The sequence below is a fragment of the Acyrthosiphon pisum genome, chromosome A1 (assembly GCF_005508785.2).
Source record: "Acyrthosiphon pisum isolate AL4f chromosome A1, pea_aphid_22Mar2018_4r6ur, whole genome shotgun sequence".
Lineage (NCBI taxonomy): Eukaryota > Metazoa > Arthropoda > Insecta > Hemiptera > Aphididae > Acyrthosiphon > Acyrthosiphon pisum.
Genome location: NC_042494.1, coordinates 8,363,330 through 8,381,092, shown reverse-complemented (window position 1 = coordinate 8,381,092; position 17,763 = coordinate 8,363,330). Strand labels below are relative to the sequence as shown.

At 26.0% G+C, this 17,763-nt stretch overlaps 1 protein-coding gene across 4 annotated transcripts; it reads right to left on the bottom strand.

Annotated features, from left to right (window-relative positions):
- Positions 1-988: 988 nt before the first annotated feature.
- Positions 989-14,291, bottom strand: LOC100571500 (elongation of very long chain fatty acids protein 4). 4 transcript variants are annotated; one of them, XM_003247516.4, is made up of 9 exons: positions 14,080-14,291; positions 13,077-13,271; positions 9,266-9,370; positions 8,922-9,112; positions 8,117-8,200; positions 4,680-4,736; positions 3,194-3,299; positions 1,738-1,874; positions 989-1,662 (listed from the first exon to the last, which is right to left on the bottom strand). In XM_003247516.4, exons 3-9 carry the CDS (start codon positions 9,318-9,320, stop codon positions 1,498-1,500), a joined length of 795 nt encoding a protein of 264 aa, XP_003247564.1. In that variant the 5' UTR covers positions 9,321-9,370; positions 13,077-13,271; positions 14,080-14,291; the 3' UTR covers positions 989-1,497. The 4 variants fall into 4 exon arrangements, with proteins under 4 accessions (XP_003247564.1, XP_008187518.1, XP_016663534.1 ...); XM_008189296.3 differs by lacking the exon at positions 13,077-13,271; XM_016808045.2 differs by lacking the exon at positions 13,077-13,271 and having other exon boundaries at positions 14,103-14,291.
- Between the last annotated feature and the right edge of the window lie 3,472 nt (positions 14,292-17,763).

The following is a 17,763-nucleotide window of genomic DNA, read 5'->3' as shown; positions in this document are numbered from 1 at the left end:
AAATTAAGACTGTATTTTCGTTTTTTTTAATATTTGTATATTATGAAAAGCTCATGAGAAACCTCCTATTGTATTTTCAAGTTTTTTTTACCCAAATATAAATATTATACCATTCATACTTAAATCAAAAAAAAATAATTAAAATAATTATAAATATCACATACAGAGCCAAAATTTTTTGTATATAGTAAATTCTTATAAAATGACATTTGATGAGTTGTCAAGCCTCTGCTGTTATTTATTTTTGAGTTTCAACAAAAAAACAAAATTTATTGTGTAACAAAGTATCAACTAAATAAAATTCAGAAATATCAGAAGCCATACTCCTAGTTGAAAGTATTAAAGAGAAAAAAAAACAAAATACACATCAATATAGGTTAGGTATACTTACATAAATTGCTCTGCTCAGAATTTCAAAAAGTAGTATCCTACAAATTTGGAATTATAATCTCACTTTTGAATAAAAATAGATAACAATATGTTTGGCAATACTGTTATCGCTTCTAATTTTTTTTTGTATATTATAATCAAAATTGATATTTTTGTTCAAAATTAAAATTTCTGGTTTTTATTAATTGTACACGTGCGTTATGAGTGAATTACATTTTATTTTGTTCTTGTTTTGGCATTTTTATTTCTTTAATGTTTTTAAAACCACTAATTATTTGAGTTGTGAATATTATTCAAATTAAATCAATTGACAACAATGTAATCTAATTTTAATATGATTATCATAATTCATATCATTTATAATACAAGGTCATGATTTTTTTTTTTTTTACAGTGATTAATAAATTGTTGAATGCTAACTGCTAACCTAATATATTAGTGTTCATAAAATATAATTTTATTGACTTAGGTTTAATAATTAACATTCATATAATATGTAGTAAATATTACAAAATATAATATTAAATATAATTAACTAGTGTTAGTGACGTGTTACATTTTAATGAAGGAAGTTGTGAAAATAAGAAATACTCTAAAATGAAATAAAATTAATACATTATATTTATTAATATATTATACATAATAGGTATTGTTTTTTTTTATTAATTAATTTATTGTTATTTCAATTTTGATAATACATTACGAGTCTTTAATAATAAACAGAGCAAAATAATAACTAAACATAGAGGAAAATATGAAACACATCCGTCGTAAAATATAAATGCGGTAAATAAGTACTTTTAAACAGTGCACTCATAAAAAGTGTAAAACAAACTATATATTTTCAGCATAAACATAATAAATGTTTTAATTGAAATCACAACTTATATTTATTTATTTATTAACACAATAAACATTATTTAGTTTTAAATATTCATATAATAAAATTCGTAGAAGATATAAAATATGTAAATTTACATTTTAAAACAAATCATAATTTTATTTACTTTAATCAATATTGAATTTCGTATAGGTACCTATTGATGATAAATTAACGATACAAATTGTATGTACACACACATTAAAATGTCTTTATAGTTGTCGGGTTCACTGGATCTTGCCTTTTGGTTTGTAGGTTTTCTTATAGAATTTCAAAAACAAATAAAGAAATACGAGTACGTCGGACAATATGTATGCAATAAATAATTTAGAATAAGTGCAATTAAACACGAAAAGGCTGACACAATAAAGTATGCCAAATATAAATTGTATCTGGAAATTACACATTAGTTGTTAGACACACATTTATTGTTTAGGATTTTAGGAGCTATGAATTAATACACTTACAATTTGTATACGGGTCAGGTATTTTTTCCACCATAAATGTTTTTGGAAGCTTGGTCCAAGCGCTGCTAAGAAATAGTAACTGTACATGGCCACGTGAACAAATGAATTAACGATGGTCCCGATTGCAGCATTTTCACCTGTTAATTATATAGGTATAGTACAATAGTTACCAAGTAAATAAATGGATGATAATTTAGATAATGCGTTTAAAATAATTTTCTATCACTTTTTAAAACAAACACGAAGGACAATGAATATTAGCCATTACATAGTAATACAAAACAATATGTAGGTATGTAATATACTAATATCACTTTACTATTAAGTATTAATTATTGTATGTAGTTACCTATTTATTTAAATCAATGCATTGCGGTATAACGTGAGTATCCTAATTAAATTACGCCTCCCCTCCCTCAAACCAACTGTAACTATTAGGTTTTGGATACATCTAATTTTTATTGGTTTATTGGTCCTATAGTTTTAAATTTGAAATGTATAAATTAAATGAGAAAATTATTTTCAATAAAATGATATTTAGTACCAATGAGATTATGGACAAATATAATTGCGCCCGACAAAAGGAAAAAATTGTAAAATGCCCCCTGCATTTTTCAGGTCTATATTTCTATGTGGTAAATTGCGCCCGGTATTTTTCAGGTACAAATTTGAAATTTCTATGTAGTAAATTGCGCCCAATAGAAATATTATTTTTATGATAATTGATAGTCATATAGATAGTCACTAATCATTACCCAGAGGACACTACGAGGAGGTGATTATCACTGTCCTCCAAAAATGATTTTATGGTTTGCTTGAAATAAATAAATTCGTTGATAAAAATAAAAATAATTTGGGATTAATAAGTTGTTTTATCTATTTTATTTAGGTTAATTTATGTAGTAAAATTTACAATTACAAATCGAAAAATCCCGGATGCAATTTACTATAGTATTTTTAATGCCAGTTCAATGTGGGCGCAATTTACAAGCGCCCGATATTATTTACGTATACGTATCTATAGATAAGTATAATGATTTGAGAACATTATTTACTTCCTAGAAAAATTGTTTTAAAATTACAAATATTGTAATAATTTCTTGGTTTTCCATCATTGTTATTGTTTCAAAAAATATAGATTTGAAAAGCCACATTATTTTATAACCAATACCTAGAATATTTTTGTTACCTACTACCGGGCTACTACTTGTATACATTTAGCTTTTAAAATACATTTACATTACTTTACACACTCTACAGTGTCCATAAAGATTTATTAACACCAAATTTTTATGCAATTTACATAACATTAAAATGTAAAACATTATATTAGTAAAACCTCGTGAAAAACCTTGAACACTAGGACAGCATACATTTTACTTAGATATTTTATTTTTTGTACCAACAAACAAATAAAACGAATAGGTAATTATATAATACTATAAACAATTCTTACTTTTGATGAATCTGAGATGGACAAAACAAGTGATTACCATGTTAACATGATGGTAAACATGTAAAAATGAAATGTGCGATTGTTTTTTTTTCAATACAAAAAACACCTAAAAAAAAAAATTCTAAAATCTTAAAATTTTTTAATCCATATGTAACAAAATATATTGAGTATGTATTAATATTTAATAGTATACATATTTTATCTTTAAAGTAATTTTAAGTTCAACACATCCGTACACTCCATATACCTTTGTTACCTATGACTTGTTATGTTTTAATGTGTAAAAACTAAAAATAGGATTGAATACAGACTGCAGGTATTTTTTTAAAATAAAAAATATCTATCGTTTGTTTATCGTACCAATATAACTGTGCTGTGGTAAGCAATTTGAAAACATATTTGAATTCATTTTGAAGCTTACTCGAGATTGATAATCTCACTTTTTAAAACGACGACTCTCATAGCCTTATCTACTCCTTGAATAGTTGAATGTGATTTTAAAATGTAAACATTTAAGAATTTTTAATCATGGTTATACCGAATTGAAGAGAAATATCAAAAGAGTGGGTCAATTGATCTCAAGTTAACTTCATGACGAATTTATATATTTTCACATTTCTTATCGCATTACTAGTATTGTCAGTACGATGGATAAAAACGATTGTAGTTGCGCTCTGTGGTAAAAATACAACTTGTCGATCACAGACTGGTGACATGTGCGTGAAGTACCGTGCACGTGCGGGACCAGCCAGCTATCTCTTCTACAGTTCTACACACACACAGTACACCCATTCGCATGACACGCAGTCTAACTATTATGGAATTTGCCTAAACTGAACTCCTTATAAAAACATTTCCGATTTCCCATTGAAAAATCCTCCGTAAATTAACCTAGATGGCTAGATCAAATATTAAAGGCCCAACCGACTAAAAGAAATCGATAATTTATTAATCAATCTAAAAATAGCAAACAGTCTGACTAACATAATAATGATACCATTAGAATTTGTTCGAGACTCTTTGTTTGCTAGTTACGAGTATTTATTAGATTGCGCATAAGGGATTCGTTGGCCGTGACGGCGGCCAAACACACATCTGGCAATATATCTTTGTTTGTGTTTTAACGTGGAATAATCGCTAAAAGACTTCATTTTTTTCTAAATGTCCTAATCAAATTTATAACAGTACCTACCAAATAATTTGTCTATTACTTTATTAGATTTTGGTTGAATATTTTAGAAAAAAACAACACTTACAATATAATATTACGAATTAGATTTACACATAGAATGTGACATACCAATGTATCTCTACATGGGTAATTTATTTTTATCATAATAATATTCAAGTTAGTTATGTACTTATGTAAAACAACATTTACTTTTTAAAGAATTTATTTATATAATAAGACATAAGTAAATTAAATAAATTGCATGACATTGTGTTGAATATTAATTTATAATTTAATAATTAGTGTTTTACTTACTGTGTCGAATAAGTCTATGATTTTTGATATGGCAAAATACCACGAAGCAATATGTAGCTAAAACACATAAATCATAGATGTTATTAGTATTCTTTTAAGTAGGTAAACAAATAGTACAAATAAATGGTAATTTTAATATCGTACAATTCAAACCAAAGCTTTTCAACTTATAAAGTTATTAGATAAGTAAATAAACATTATAATATTTATACCTGTAAAATAATATAACAAGAATATAAGAATACCATTTAATATTTCTTTTTTTATATTTGAAAATGTATCAATTATTGTTTGTTCAAAACGTATTACAAAATTCAAAATAATAGTTTCACTTTTGAAGTATCTGACATGATTCGAATTATGTACTTGGATTGTTATAGAGAACAAAAAAAAAAAATCTCTTTGCATATCAATCAGGCCTTAGTAATTAGTGTATGAAAAAATTATTTTAGATGAGATTCAACCCACCCAAATCCACGATCAACTATATCACGCATCCGTTTGATAGTGAGACATTATGGTGTAACAACAGCTATTATAAGTGCCTATATATTTTATATTATCATCACGAGGACTGTCTCTTAAATAAACTATATTATTATACGATTGCTCGTATTAGCTATCATTGCGATTGTATTATCTACCATAATACCATGTTTTACTGTCATCGCGAAGACTCAACTTAACAAGTGATAGAGAGATAGGCCATATGCGATTAGATCTACTGTACATATTATTATACTATAGGTATGTACTATTATAGTCATTATATAACATGGACCTAAGTTATAACTATAATATACAGAGTATAGTTGTACTATATATCAAAGCCACGATAATACAATGTACGTATTGTTATTTGCCACTGTGTATATTATACATAAGATATTTTGAAATATGCATTGCCTATAATGAAATAAAAATGCAAACATTTCCAATTTTTTTAGAGTTTGAAATTCATAAACAATTTTCCTTCTATATCTACGTCCTACTACCTAATACAAGATTCCTCATAAATTTGTCTACATTTATCGAAAAAATAAGGTCTACTGGAAAGTAAAATAAATTTTTATGAGCGTTTGAACTTAAATTTTTTACAACATTATATATTTATTCGATTTCTCATGGAACGATTTTCTTATTCTGTTGTAATTCAAAACCGAATAAAAGTAGATCGTAGATGTTCGTTGGTTCAAAACACTTGACAATTTAATGCAAGGCTCCACATACATTGTTTTTTATAAGAATTTAAAAATCAAATTTGGACAAAATTAGATATTTAAACGAGGAAAGACGAATTTAGTTTTGTGTTACCAGCTACCGTATTAATAATAACAATGTAAATATAATATAAAATATCTTAGCCATTTCTAGGCTGACCAACCGTCTCCGCTCAGAATCGTTTTTCGTATACATTGATCGATATTGTATATCATTGAATTCGAATTTACCATCATCCAATTACTTTGACGAGTGGCCCACTTACAACCTACTGTACGTGCAGCAGAGCATCACACACTTTTCGGTATTGTACATTACATCATAATATATTGCATTTATTAATTAATTACTGGTATTATGTTTTTTTTTGCTAATTCAGGACCTATCACAACATTATTTCTATAATAAATTATGATTTTATGGTTATGGATAAAATATCACTGGCTTGTAAATCATTGGTCTGGACGTCTGGTATTTAAAATATTACATAAATGATAAAAGTATTAAAACAGTTGAGTTATTAATTTTATTTAAAATATACATTTAAAATGTACAAACAATTTGCTTAATTTATTAAAGTTTATTTAGCTTATTAGCTAAGTAATTCCAATACAATGATGTCATCGTCATATCAAATACAGGCTAAAGTAATTTTATGTTGCCAACATTGATTTGGGTTATTGATGACATTTATCTACAAGTGCAAGTTTTTTCATGTATATTTTATTTATGTACATTTTAAATTAATTTTCTAATTCAATTTCTGTATATTTTATTGGAGTGTATTGACATTTATATTTTTGTAGAATACTTTTGCTTTAAGTTTATTATCTATAATATTGTTCATTCACATAGGTTATCTAAATTTTAGGAAATTGTCCAAGAATTCTCTAGTGTTTGGTTGAAATCGACTTATAAATACTTTAAGGACCTGATCTAAGAAAGAAGATAATGAATTTTCCGTTGCTGCTCCGTTCGTTAGTTCAAAAAACTAATTATTATTGAATTGGAAGATCAAATATCTTATTATTATCATCTTATTATCATCATATAGCTGTACAGTTTTATAAAATTTAATTTTCTTCTATTATTAATTATTTTAGTGAATTTAGAAAAATTAAAGTTAACTACGCGTCTACGTGTAATATCTATTGATATTCAAAATACTTGGAAATATAGTTATTAAATCAAATTAATTATTTCACTATTTTTAATTTTTACGTTTATTTATTTTCCAATTGAATAATATTGTTTTATAAAGTAATTATATGACTTGACTGAATAAATTGGCCACACCACTATGTCTCAGTGGCAAAAGAAGACGCCCCTACATTATGCACTTCCTGTGGGATTCATATTAACATCAAACATATTTTAACCAAATACCGCACATATTATATACCCAGGAAAGATGAAATTCTAAACTTCCGGAATCACTGGCTGAATCGCTCCATTTCCACCACCATCAAATTAATAATTTCATCTAATCTACTCAACCAAGTTTAATATAATATGTAAATTTATCCCAATAGCCAGTGTCTCCGAGGGTTGAGTATGTCAAATAAAAATAATTATTACCTATTGAAGTGGTATTTATCAATCTTTAGGTCATACAACTGTTTTGTGTCTAAATGTTTTTGACTTTGTCAAAAAAAGTAGAAACCTATATACTCCGGCCCACGAGAGAAGTAACCCGTTTCGCGCATGCTGACTGGCGGAATTCCCCCACTTAGTGCCTTTCGCTGTATGTCAAATACGTGGAGATGCGCGGATTCGGACGCGATTTGGTCGGGACACGAGTTACTTCTCTCGTGGGCCGGAGTATAGTACTTATTTTATTATTTTATAAAATATTTTAATTTTTATTACTGTTTATTTTTTTTTTCTATAAATGTATACATTTATGATTTATGATTGACAACAATGCCGTAGTTGAAAGATTAAATAAATTATCTAAATTACTCATAGACTTGGTTTTTTATATAGTTAGAAAGTATTTGCAAGCCCCTAATCCAAGTAATTTTATGTTATTGATATTTGACACATATTCTTAAAATTACCTAACATTATTAGTTACCTACTTTTAAACAATTTAAAATTAATACTGAAATGGTTAAAAACAATTTGTTAAATTAATTAGAAACTAATTATCGTAAAATAAACAAATTTGAAATTTATATATAAATTTAATAATACTTAATATAAAATATTCTTACCTCATGTACAATGTTACTTTTGGTATTATCAGGATGACATGCATGGTTCCATATATAATTAAAAATTTCTGGTCTAATGAATTGCTAAAATGTAAATTTCATTATTAGAATAATATGATAATCAATATTTTTTAGAGTTGATTTATAAATATGAATATATAAACCTACATTAAATATTAATAATTATATAGACACACAAATTAGACTACTATAATAACACTAATAAAATATATATTCAATACAATAATAATATTAATGATTTAGTTATTACATTTTTAAAAGGTTAATTTTTTTAGAATTTTTTATTAAAAAAATCCATTAATACCTGATTGTGATATCTCCGTGTTACTAACAAATAACATGGTAAATTTGACGTTCAGAAGAACCAAGAATAAAGGTAAGAATAATACTATCCTAAAATGTATACAAATAATTTACAATTTTAAAATTCACATAATTTGTTTCAAAATTAAAATATAAAATAAACCTATGAGTTTCCTTAGGTAATAATTTTACTTTTGAATTTGGTAATAGATCAATTCACTCCAGTTATAAAATGAACAGAGTAAAATTAATCTTCTTAACATAAAACGTGGTATGTTAAAGTGTTAGTAAGACGGAAACTAGGTACATATCCGGGTTAGGTTAAGAGGTTAGGAGTTCTTGAGAATATTGTTAGGTATTAAAATATGTGTACCTGCACTGATTCACGTGATTTGATTTATCGTATTAGTTAAATTAAAAAAAAAAAATTCTTACAACAATAATAATAAAAAATAATGTATTATAACTATTATAAACTCACGTAAGCAAAAATGTAACTATTAAACATAGTCTGCATTAAGTTGTAGAATAGGATTAGGTACTTTATGTTCATTGGTTCTCGGTTTTTCATAAGTTTTGGACCGAGTTTGAGTACAAATGTCAAGTACAGTGCTAAAATAATGCATATTGGCCATGGTGAATTAACAAGTGGCCACGAGTCAATCGTACTGTCTATATAAAAAAACATTATATTAAATACAAATTGTAATGTTTTAAATCATAAAATGTGTTAGAAAAAAAATGTCGAATACAATTTGAATATATTTTATAATTAATAATATCCGATGTATAATCACCATACATTGTTAGTAGGAATTAACTAACCTGACTTTAACTCATTGTAAAATTGTTGGAAAATATTAGTATGTGTTTCATTCATGGTTTTACGAATCACTTCTATCAATTTCTATATTATAAAATATTTATCACCTAAAACAACAATGATTAAGTATTGATATTTTGTTATAGATTATATAGGTAGTTTATAATTATATACACATTTAAGAATACGAAATATTATTAAACTGTTAGCGTGTTGTCAAAATAAAACTCTTTATCGGTGTCAAATTTCAATTTTAGTTGAGCTATATTATAAATTACAGTTCATAACTTCCCGAATCCCCGAGTGTTGGTATAACGGTAACGTTTTAAATAAAAAGTATTGATAAATTTCCTTTGAGCCAACATTTGTATATGATTATATAGAATTAATAATAGTGGTTTGAATGGTTTCCTCTGCTTTAATAAACAATAAGGCATAGTTAATTTTTTGTTTGATGTCTGTTGTTATACGTGATAAATAATAATTAGCGTTGCAATTTTGTGATCTCACTCAATAAATAATCTTATAATCGTATGTCTTCAATAATTATTGTGAACGCCACTTTATATGTTGACTCAAAGCTTAACACACTTTATTATATGTCCTAAATGTTAAAAAAGTGTATTGTTAGAGGACGTGATGCCCGTATTTGTTGTCTTCGTCTTATATTCACATAACCTAATACATTAACTATATGATTTTTTTTATTTTTAACGTTAAAGTACATTAACCTATTATCAATAGATAAGAAAATTACCAGTGTTCTACTTTAGGTTTTTTCAATATTTATATTGCATCGTGCCAACGTGGGATGTAAGAATGGTTAAAACTTAAAATTCAATAAATGTTATAGGTATTGTGTATGTTTACAATATCTTAACGATTCACTTTAAGATTAAAATATCGAAAATCTTGCAACAAGACACAGAAAAGTATGTATTTTAACTTTAATTTAAGCGAGTAAGTGGGTGTTGTTCTACTGTACAGTGGGTTACAAGTGGGTCACTGTAATGGATGGTGTTTTTGAATTCAATGATATAATATCAATGTATACGAAAAAAAATTATGAGCGGAGATGGTTTGTCAGCCTAGGGTATTTTATATTATATCTATATCGTTATTATTAATACGGTAGCCAGCAAGTAGAATTAATATTATTTGTATATAATGGTATACTTAAGAAGTTTTAAGCACCCATGAATAATATTTTTAAATTATAACACAAAACTAAAATCATTTATCTTCGTTTAAACATCTAATTTCGTCCAAACTTGAATTTCAAATCATTATTAAAAAAATTGTGTTTATATATTTTTTAGAATTTTCGTTATAATATGAACTATTTACGTGGAACCTTATTTTAAATGTTTAATCCTTAGCAATACAAATTGAACCTTTTATTAATTTTTAATTGGAACACTTTTCGTAAATTTTCAATATGATGAATTTCGTCAAAATATGAACTTTAAATACTTATAAAAAAATGTTGTTTATGTATTTTTAATATTTTTGAACTGATATCGTAACAAAGTCTGAGGAACCTTGTATTACATTTTTAAGCTTTTTAACACACCAAATACAATGTAATTGATATTTAAAGAAAAAATTAAAAATGAATAATGACCGTAAACAGCTCCAAACGTGTCATAACATTTTAAAAATTGTATCATGTATAGAAAATGGTAAAATAAACATATGATGTAAATTTAAAATATTTACGGTTATTTGTTTTTGAATTATGATAAAATAAAAAAATGCTTTATGAGAAATCAAGTGAATATACAATGTTGTATCAAATTAAACTTCAAACATTTATAAAAATGTAGTAATTTGACTTTCTGGTAAATTTTTTTTTTATGAATGTAGATAAACTTATGAGGAACTTTGTTTTAAATTTTCAAATCTTGGATATAAAAAGAACTCAAAATAATTTTCAAATTTTCAGGATTCTTACGAATTTTGTCAAAATTCGACCTTCAGACGCTCATAAAATGTATTGTAGATCTACTCTCAACTTTTTTTTTAATTTACACTTACAAAAACTTACAAGGAACAATGTATCATATATTTTTAAGTTTCTTGACTGAGTGAACATCTTTTTATCGATATAATTTTTTTTTTTTTAAAAGCGAATAAGTGGATGTCGCTCTTATTAGGTTACAAGTGGGTCAATGTATAATGGATTGTATTAAACTTGAATTCAATGATATAATATCATTGTTTAAGAAAAACGATTCTGAGCGGAGACGGTTTATCAGTCTGTATTTTTTATATTGTTATTATTTATTATAGCCTGTAAGTTGAATTAATATTATAATATTATTATTTTTATTCGTTGTTATGGGAATAAACAAAGCGTTAGAAATTAAAATCCCATTTTTAGTGGTTTTTCGTAATTTGTCAGTAATTTTTGCCCGTAGCATTAAATAACTATTGCGAAAATCGAAAAATGACCTCTCTAAAGTACCATCTTGATCCAATTTGCTAAAAGATAAGGTACTATATTATGTTGAAACGAAGCACTCTTTCTGGTAGAAATTTTGTATACAGGATAAAAAAAAAATAAACACTATTGTAAAACCACTAGCTTCCTCGCTCCGCTCAGAATCTAAAAAAACAATAATAATCGAAAATTGTACATGTTTTTAATTAAAAATAGCTCAACATGAGTCAAAATATTTTGAAAATTTTGTGGAACATAGAATGCTAATATTAACATTCAGTGAACATATTTTGTATCCACGGTGATTTTTTTATGAGTTAAGTACACCAAAAACCAAAATCGATTTTGGACATAAAACGCAATATCGATTGTGACACAAAATCTGTGATTTGTGATCTCTATTGTGATATGTGTTAATAGTTATTAGTTATTACTTATTATACAGAGTATCTTACCTAATTTGTCTTCATCAATAATGTATTATAATACTTAATACTGTACAAACATTTAAAAAGTTGAAGCTTTCATCAGTTTCATTGAGTATTGAATTTTCAAATTTTAAGCTGGATAAAAAAGGTAAATGTGCAGAACCTATATAACGCGTATTCAATAGTACTGATACGGTGGACACTATATATGTGTAATATAGGTACATAATATATCAGTTATTACTACCTACTGATTTGTGGTAATTATATAATTGGCTTGTAAACAAAACAGATCTAAGCACTATCGTTACACTCCTGGATACGGTTATCTGAATATGTCATTGTCATATTATTATTGTTTCTCCGAATTGAAACATTTCTACGTTTAATTAAATTTCGAACTATATGCTGTTGGCTATATTCATAAATATTAGATTCTTCGTAAATATCTCCCGTTGTAAGTTACAGATTGTTAATATATTATGTATACTGTTATAATGAAAGGCTGCTAAGAAATATATTTTATTAGGTATATTATGTAAGTATGTAACTAGTATTATAAGCATGTGCAGACTTTTGTCGTAAGGTATGTGGTTGATAACATGTTCTCCCCAAAAATATAAATGCCCCTAAAGAAATGCTCATACCATATTGCCTTAAGAATATTTATGATAACCATAATAATAGGTTTCACAACATTTTTAAAAATAAAACAATATTTTTATAAACGCGTGTTTACTGAAAAGGATTATTTTTATCACATAATTAAACCGTAAACATTGATCGTATCAATAAATGTTGTTAGTTTTCTAAAAAGTGTTATTTTGGGACTGTTAGTTGTTTGCCCTCAAAAAAAGTGTCTGCCTCCAGCCTACAGGGTAGCAAGCATATTATCCTGCATACCCTATGATTACCCCTATGGTAACTCCATAATCATTTTACCTCTATTAATGAACTACTATTGGCGAATGTTGGAATTTAAACCTTGAATGTTTATTATAATTTTTAACAGCCTCGCGGTACCTAATTAACTTTTCCTTATCTATAAGCGGTTATGCTTCAATCAATAAAACGGAGTTACTACGTAGACACGTAGTGGAAATAATAAATTGTAAAACCGCACATTCATCACTCCATCTAGAATCAACAATCATAAAAAATTCAAATAATTAATAGCACAACTCTCTAGGGTTATATAATTTTGCAACTATTTCAAATTACAAACTCATAAAAATATATTTCGTTCATAACGGATTGTCCTAGAATTTAAAGTTTGATTTAGTGCACCAATTAACTTGAGAAGAATTGATAGAACTAACATTTTTAAAGAAAATTATAAAATACATTTTGAATGAAGTAAGAATGTAACTGATAAAGAAGGAATGTTTTTCATTTAATTAAACATATTAATTAGTGTTTTTTTTAAATGTTTTAATTCGATTTAAATGTGTTGTGATTTGATAAAAATAAAACTATTTGATTGCTACAATTAATTTTTAAAATTATAAAATTTAAAAACATGGTTGTTCAACAAACCTAAATACTATTAAACGTAAGGTAGTTTTTATCACTTGCATTTTGTAGGACGGGTCTTATAATTTTATGCAATAATATTCAAAAGTTGACCTTATATTGATAGAAAATTCAAAAATATTTAACATACCTTTCATTAAAATTTAAATTAGGATTATTTACATATTTCAACTATTTATAATAAACAATTATAAAAAAAAATATTAAAAAAGTTGAGTGTCTATTTCTCCTATTTTAAGAAATATTTATAATTCTCTACAATTCATAAAATAGTTAAATATTTAAAACTTAACATTTAACACCTTATTTTATCTACTACACAATTATTTAAATAAAAATTCCAATTATATAGGTAAGTATATTAAATATTATAATGTAATATATTGATTTAAATAATTACTTATTAACTTACCTTTAAATATAAAGATTACTTGCCTGTTGTTTTGAACACTGAACTAATCATATTTATTATTGTTTATGAAATGTTATCAATAAATATAATAGTTGTATTACTAAACACTGACATTTATTAGTCGAGGATACTCAACACGTTGTACACGAGAGACAAACTTCTTAACTGAACAGTATTCTTTTCCCAGCTTTGTTAATATATCAACTGCACTAAAACGTTTGGTAATTATCCTATTAATTCTATGAGTAGGTATGTGACGTAGGTATACTTAATACCTAATCAAAAATCGTAGATAATAGATAGGTAACGCGTTTCTGATAATTATTAAATAATCAGGTGTATAATTCTATAAATTGTATTCTTAGGTACACTATAGTTGTATTAATTGAATACTTTTATAAAATCCACCTAGATTGATTTTGTCAAAGCTTGTTTAAATATTTAATGTCTAACTGATATGAATTTTATGACAATTCGTGTTGTAAAAAATAGAAAATTAATTGTTTGCTGATTGTATATTTTTATTTAATTTTTTTTCTATATTGTGTGTTATTATTTTATAAAACACATTGTATTTAGTACATTTACCTAAATTGATTAATGTAACATTATAAATATAACTTATTTAATATTCTACTGAACACGTTTTACTATTTATTTATTTATTTATGACTAATTTTATTATTGTTTACTTAGGCACTGCTAAGTGCCTACTACTTACTAGAGATAAACTATCAAGATAACTATTAGAAGTATGAATTTCCGACAATATTATGAGTATTTCAACTTCAGTTAAATTATTTGTTACGTACTAAAAAGTAGGTTCTAAAAAAATGGTGAATCACACTCAATAATTAATATAATATTAAAAATATTATTTTTTAGAAGACATTTTTGAAAATAAAAATGTACGGATCAAAATATGATATTATGTTACGAGTGATTTAAGTCTAAGTGTGATTTTGTTTTTTATTTATCGATACGTCCCGAAATAAAGAGTAAAGATTATAAGTTGTGTAGATAATTTTATTATATAAGTACTTCACAATGAATTTAGTTGGATTAAAATTTAAAATTAACAATTCTTAAAAAACATTAAACTATTTTAATGAACTGAATCATACAATTCATCTTACTTAGTTTTAATTACTTATTCGCGACTGATGTATAATCTTTTCAAATCAATACAATATCAATTTATTAATATGACTATTGACTATATGAGTAATTTTACTAATAATTTTTTTCTAATTAATTTTTACTTACTTTTATTTTTTCAAATAAACTGTGAATACCTTTACTTTACTGAGAATAATCTACATGCTGACTATGAAACTATTTGTTTTCAGTTTCGCAGTAGAACTCAAGCAATTCACACTTTTCAGAACTTGAGGAAATTTCATTGCCATCAATATTAATGACTTGTGAAAGGAAATTAAATAAAATATTATTGAGATAGACAAAATTAAGTCTTCTATTTGTGAACTTTAATAAAGTTTTCATTGATTTATTGAGAATAGGAGTCCTTCTTTTATGTTTTATTTTTCTAAATTCTCAGTAGACCTAGAGAAAATTATGTAAAAAAAATATTTACCTACATTTTAAAAATTGTATACATACATAAATATATAAAAACACCATCATGGGCGTTCTCTAGGGGGGATTAGGGGGTTCAAACCCTCCACGGACACTTTACAAAATATATAACACATATATGTACTTACATAATATAATTATAAAAATTATTATAATAATCTAGTTCAACGCCCACGCGAATTTTAAATATTTTTTTCTGAAACCTATGTATTACAACGAGTCAAAAACGATATTACAAAAATTATTTGCCGGAAATCATTTGTTTTTAAGTTGTCAAAGTTCACGATCTTCGGTGTGTTACGCATTCGTACTAAACAATATTTTACCGCGCGTTCGGAACTTTTCTGTTTTACTGAACAACCTTTTTAGTGTTTTTAAAATTGTTTTTTGTTTTAACGTACCTATGTAGGTAAGCTTGTTAAAAACGATTAAGGGGAAGTCTGAATTTAGTGGTTAGACTTATTTTAAAGTTATAAGTCATATACACCCGGCGTGGTTTCGCGGACTATGAAAATCGAAAACATCCCTTAAATTGTTATGTAAAACCACCATGGGGGGGGGGGGGTGTCAAAATTATTTTTACACCCTAATTTTTAAAACGTTAATTTACATGTTTCAAAAAAAAAAAAAAAACGAAAATTCGTTATAAGTGCGGTGAACAATAAGCGTCGTGCGTGTGCGTAAAAAACGCTGAAATTCGTAAGGCTTTAGGTACTATGAAAACTAATGAACTTTGGCAATTCATTTATGAACTATCATTCTTAAATGGTCGTAATACATAGGTTTCCGAAAAAAAATTGAAAAATTCGCTAAACTTGATTTATATTTTATACCACTAAATTTAACAAATATTTTGTTTGAAAAAAAATTTCAAACCAATACCATCCTTCATCCGAAATTCCTGAGCACTCCTCTGAACACCATTGTAACAATTATTATTTATACGTTTTAACAAGCAAAGTTAAATTTAAATCCAAAAAAATTAAAAAGTTAAAAACATGAATTAGAAGTTATTATTACTCTTGATACTGCCTACAACTAGAAGGTAATAATATCAGCGGTTAGTCCTGGTTGAATAATTTTAAATTGATCAATGTAAAACAAGTTTTAGAAACTAGACAAAATATTAATATTTGCGTTGACCAAATTTTTTTTAATTGTTCGGAAATGATATATGGAGAAAACAAAATTTCGGTAATATTTCTGATCATAGTTTTATAAAATACACTCTTCAATGACCAAATTGGTCGCTTATACTGCAACAGGACGTATCTCAGTTTTCAGTATTTTACAGTAGAGCCATAAAACGTTGCATTATGACCACGGTTGTAGATATACGTTGTGTTATCATTTTTGTTATTTACAGTCTAACCAGTTGTCTAAGCAAAAAAAGTCTGAAATAAAATATTTCCGGATGGTGTTTATCTACCAATATCAACAATAATCTCATTTTGTCAAATTTTGAGATACGTCCCGTTGCAGTATAAGCGACGCAATGTCATTGAGGTTTTATTTAAAGTAATATTTATCGTCTGATTGTAACTTGTTGAATAGGTATAACTATCGAATAACAATTATATATCAAGAGTTATGTAAATGTATAAAATGTAAATTACAAAATGTAATTTTATCTATGTAGCAAAAGAAAAAAAAAAGGCGGGTAAGTCGTGGATGTCGCTCTGCTGTACAGTAGGTTACAAGTGGGTTACTGTAATGGATGGAATTAAATTTGAATCCAATGATATTATATCATTGTATACGAAAAACGATTCTGAACGGAGATGATTTGTCAGTCTAGGATATATTATTTTTAAAGAAAAACTTATGGAGAACCTTGTACCAAATTTTAAAAACTTAGTTATAAAAGAAAAAATTTTTACGATTTTTCAACCACTAAATTACTTGCAAATTTTCGCAATTTTGACATATTTTGTATAAATTTGAACTTTAAATGCTTATAAATAAAAATTGTGACAATGTATTCCTTTTATTTTGCAACTGCTATTGTAAAAATATGTTACGCGCCTTGTATTAAATTTCCAAATCTTAGAATTAAAAAGAAAAACTTTTATGAGTTTCTGTCTAAGA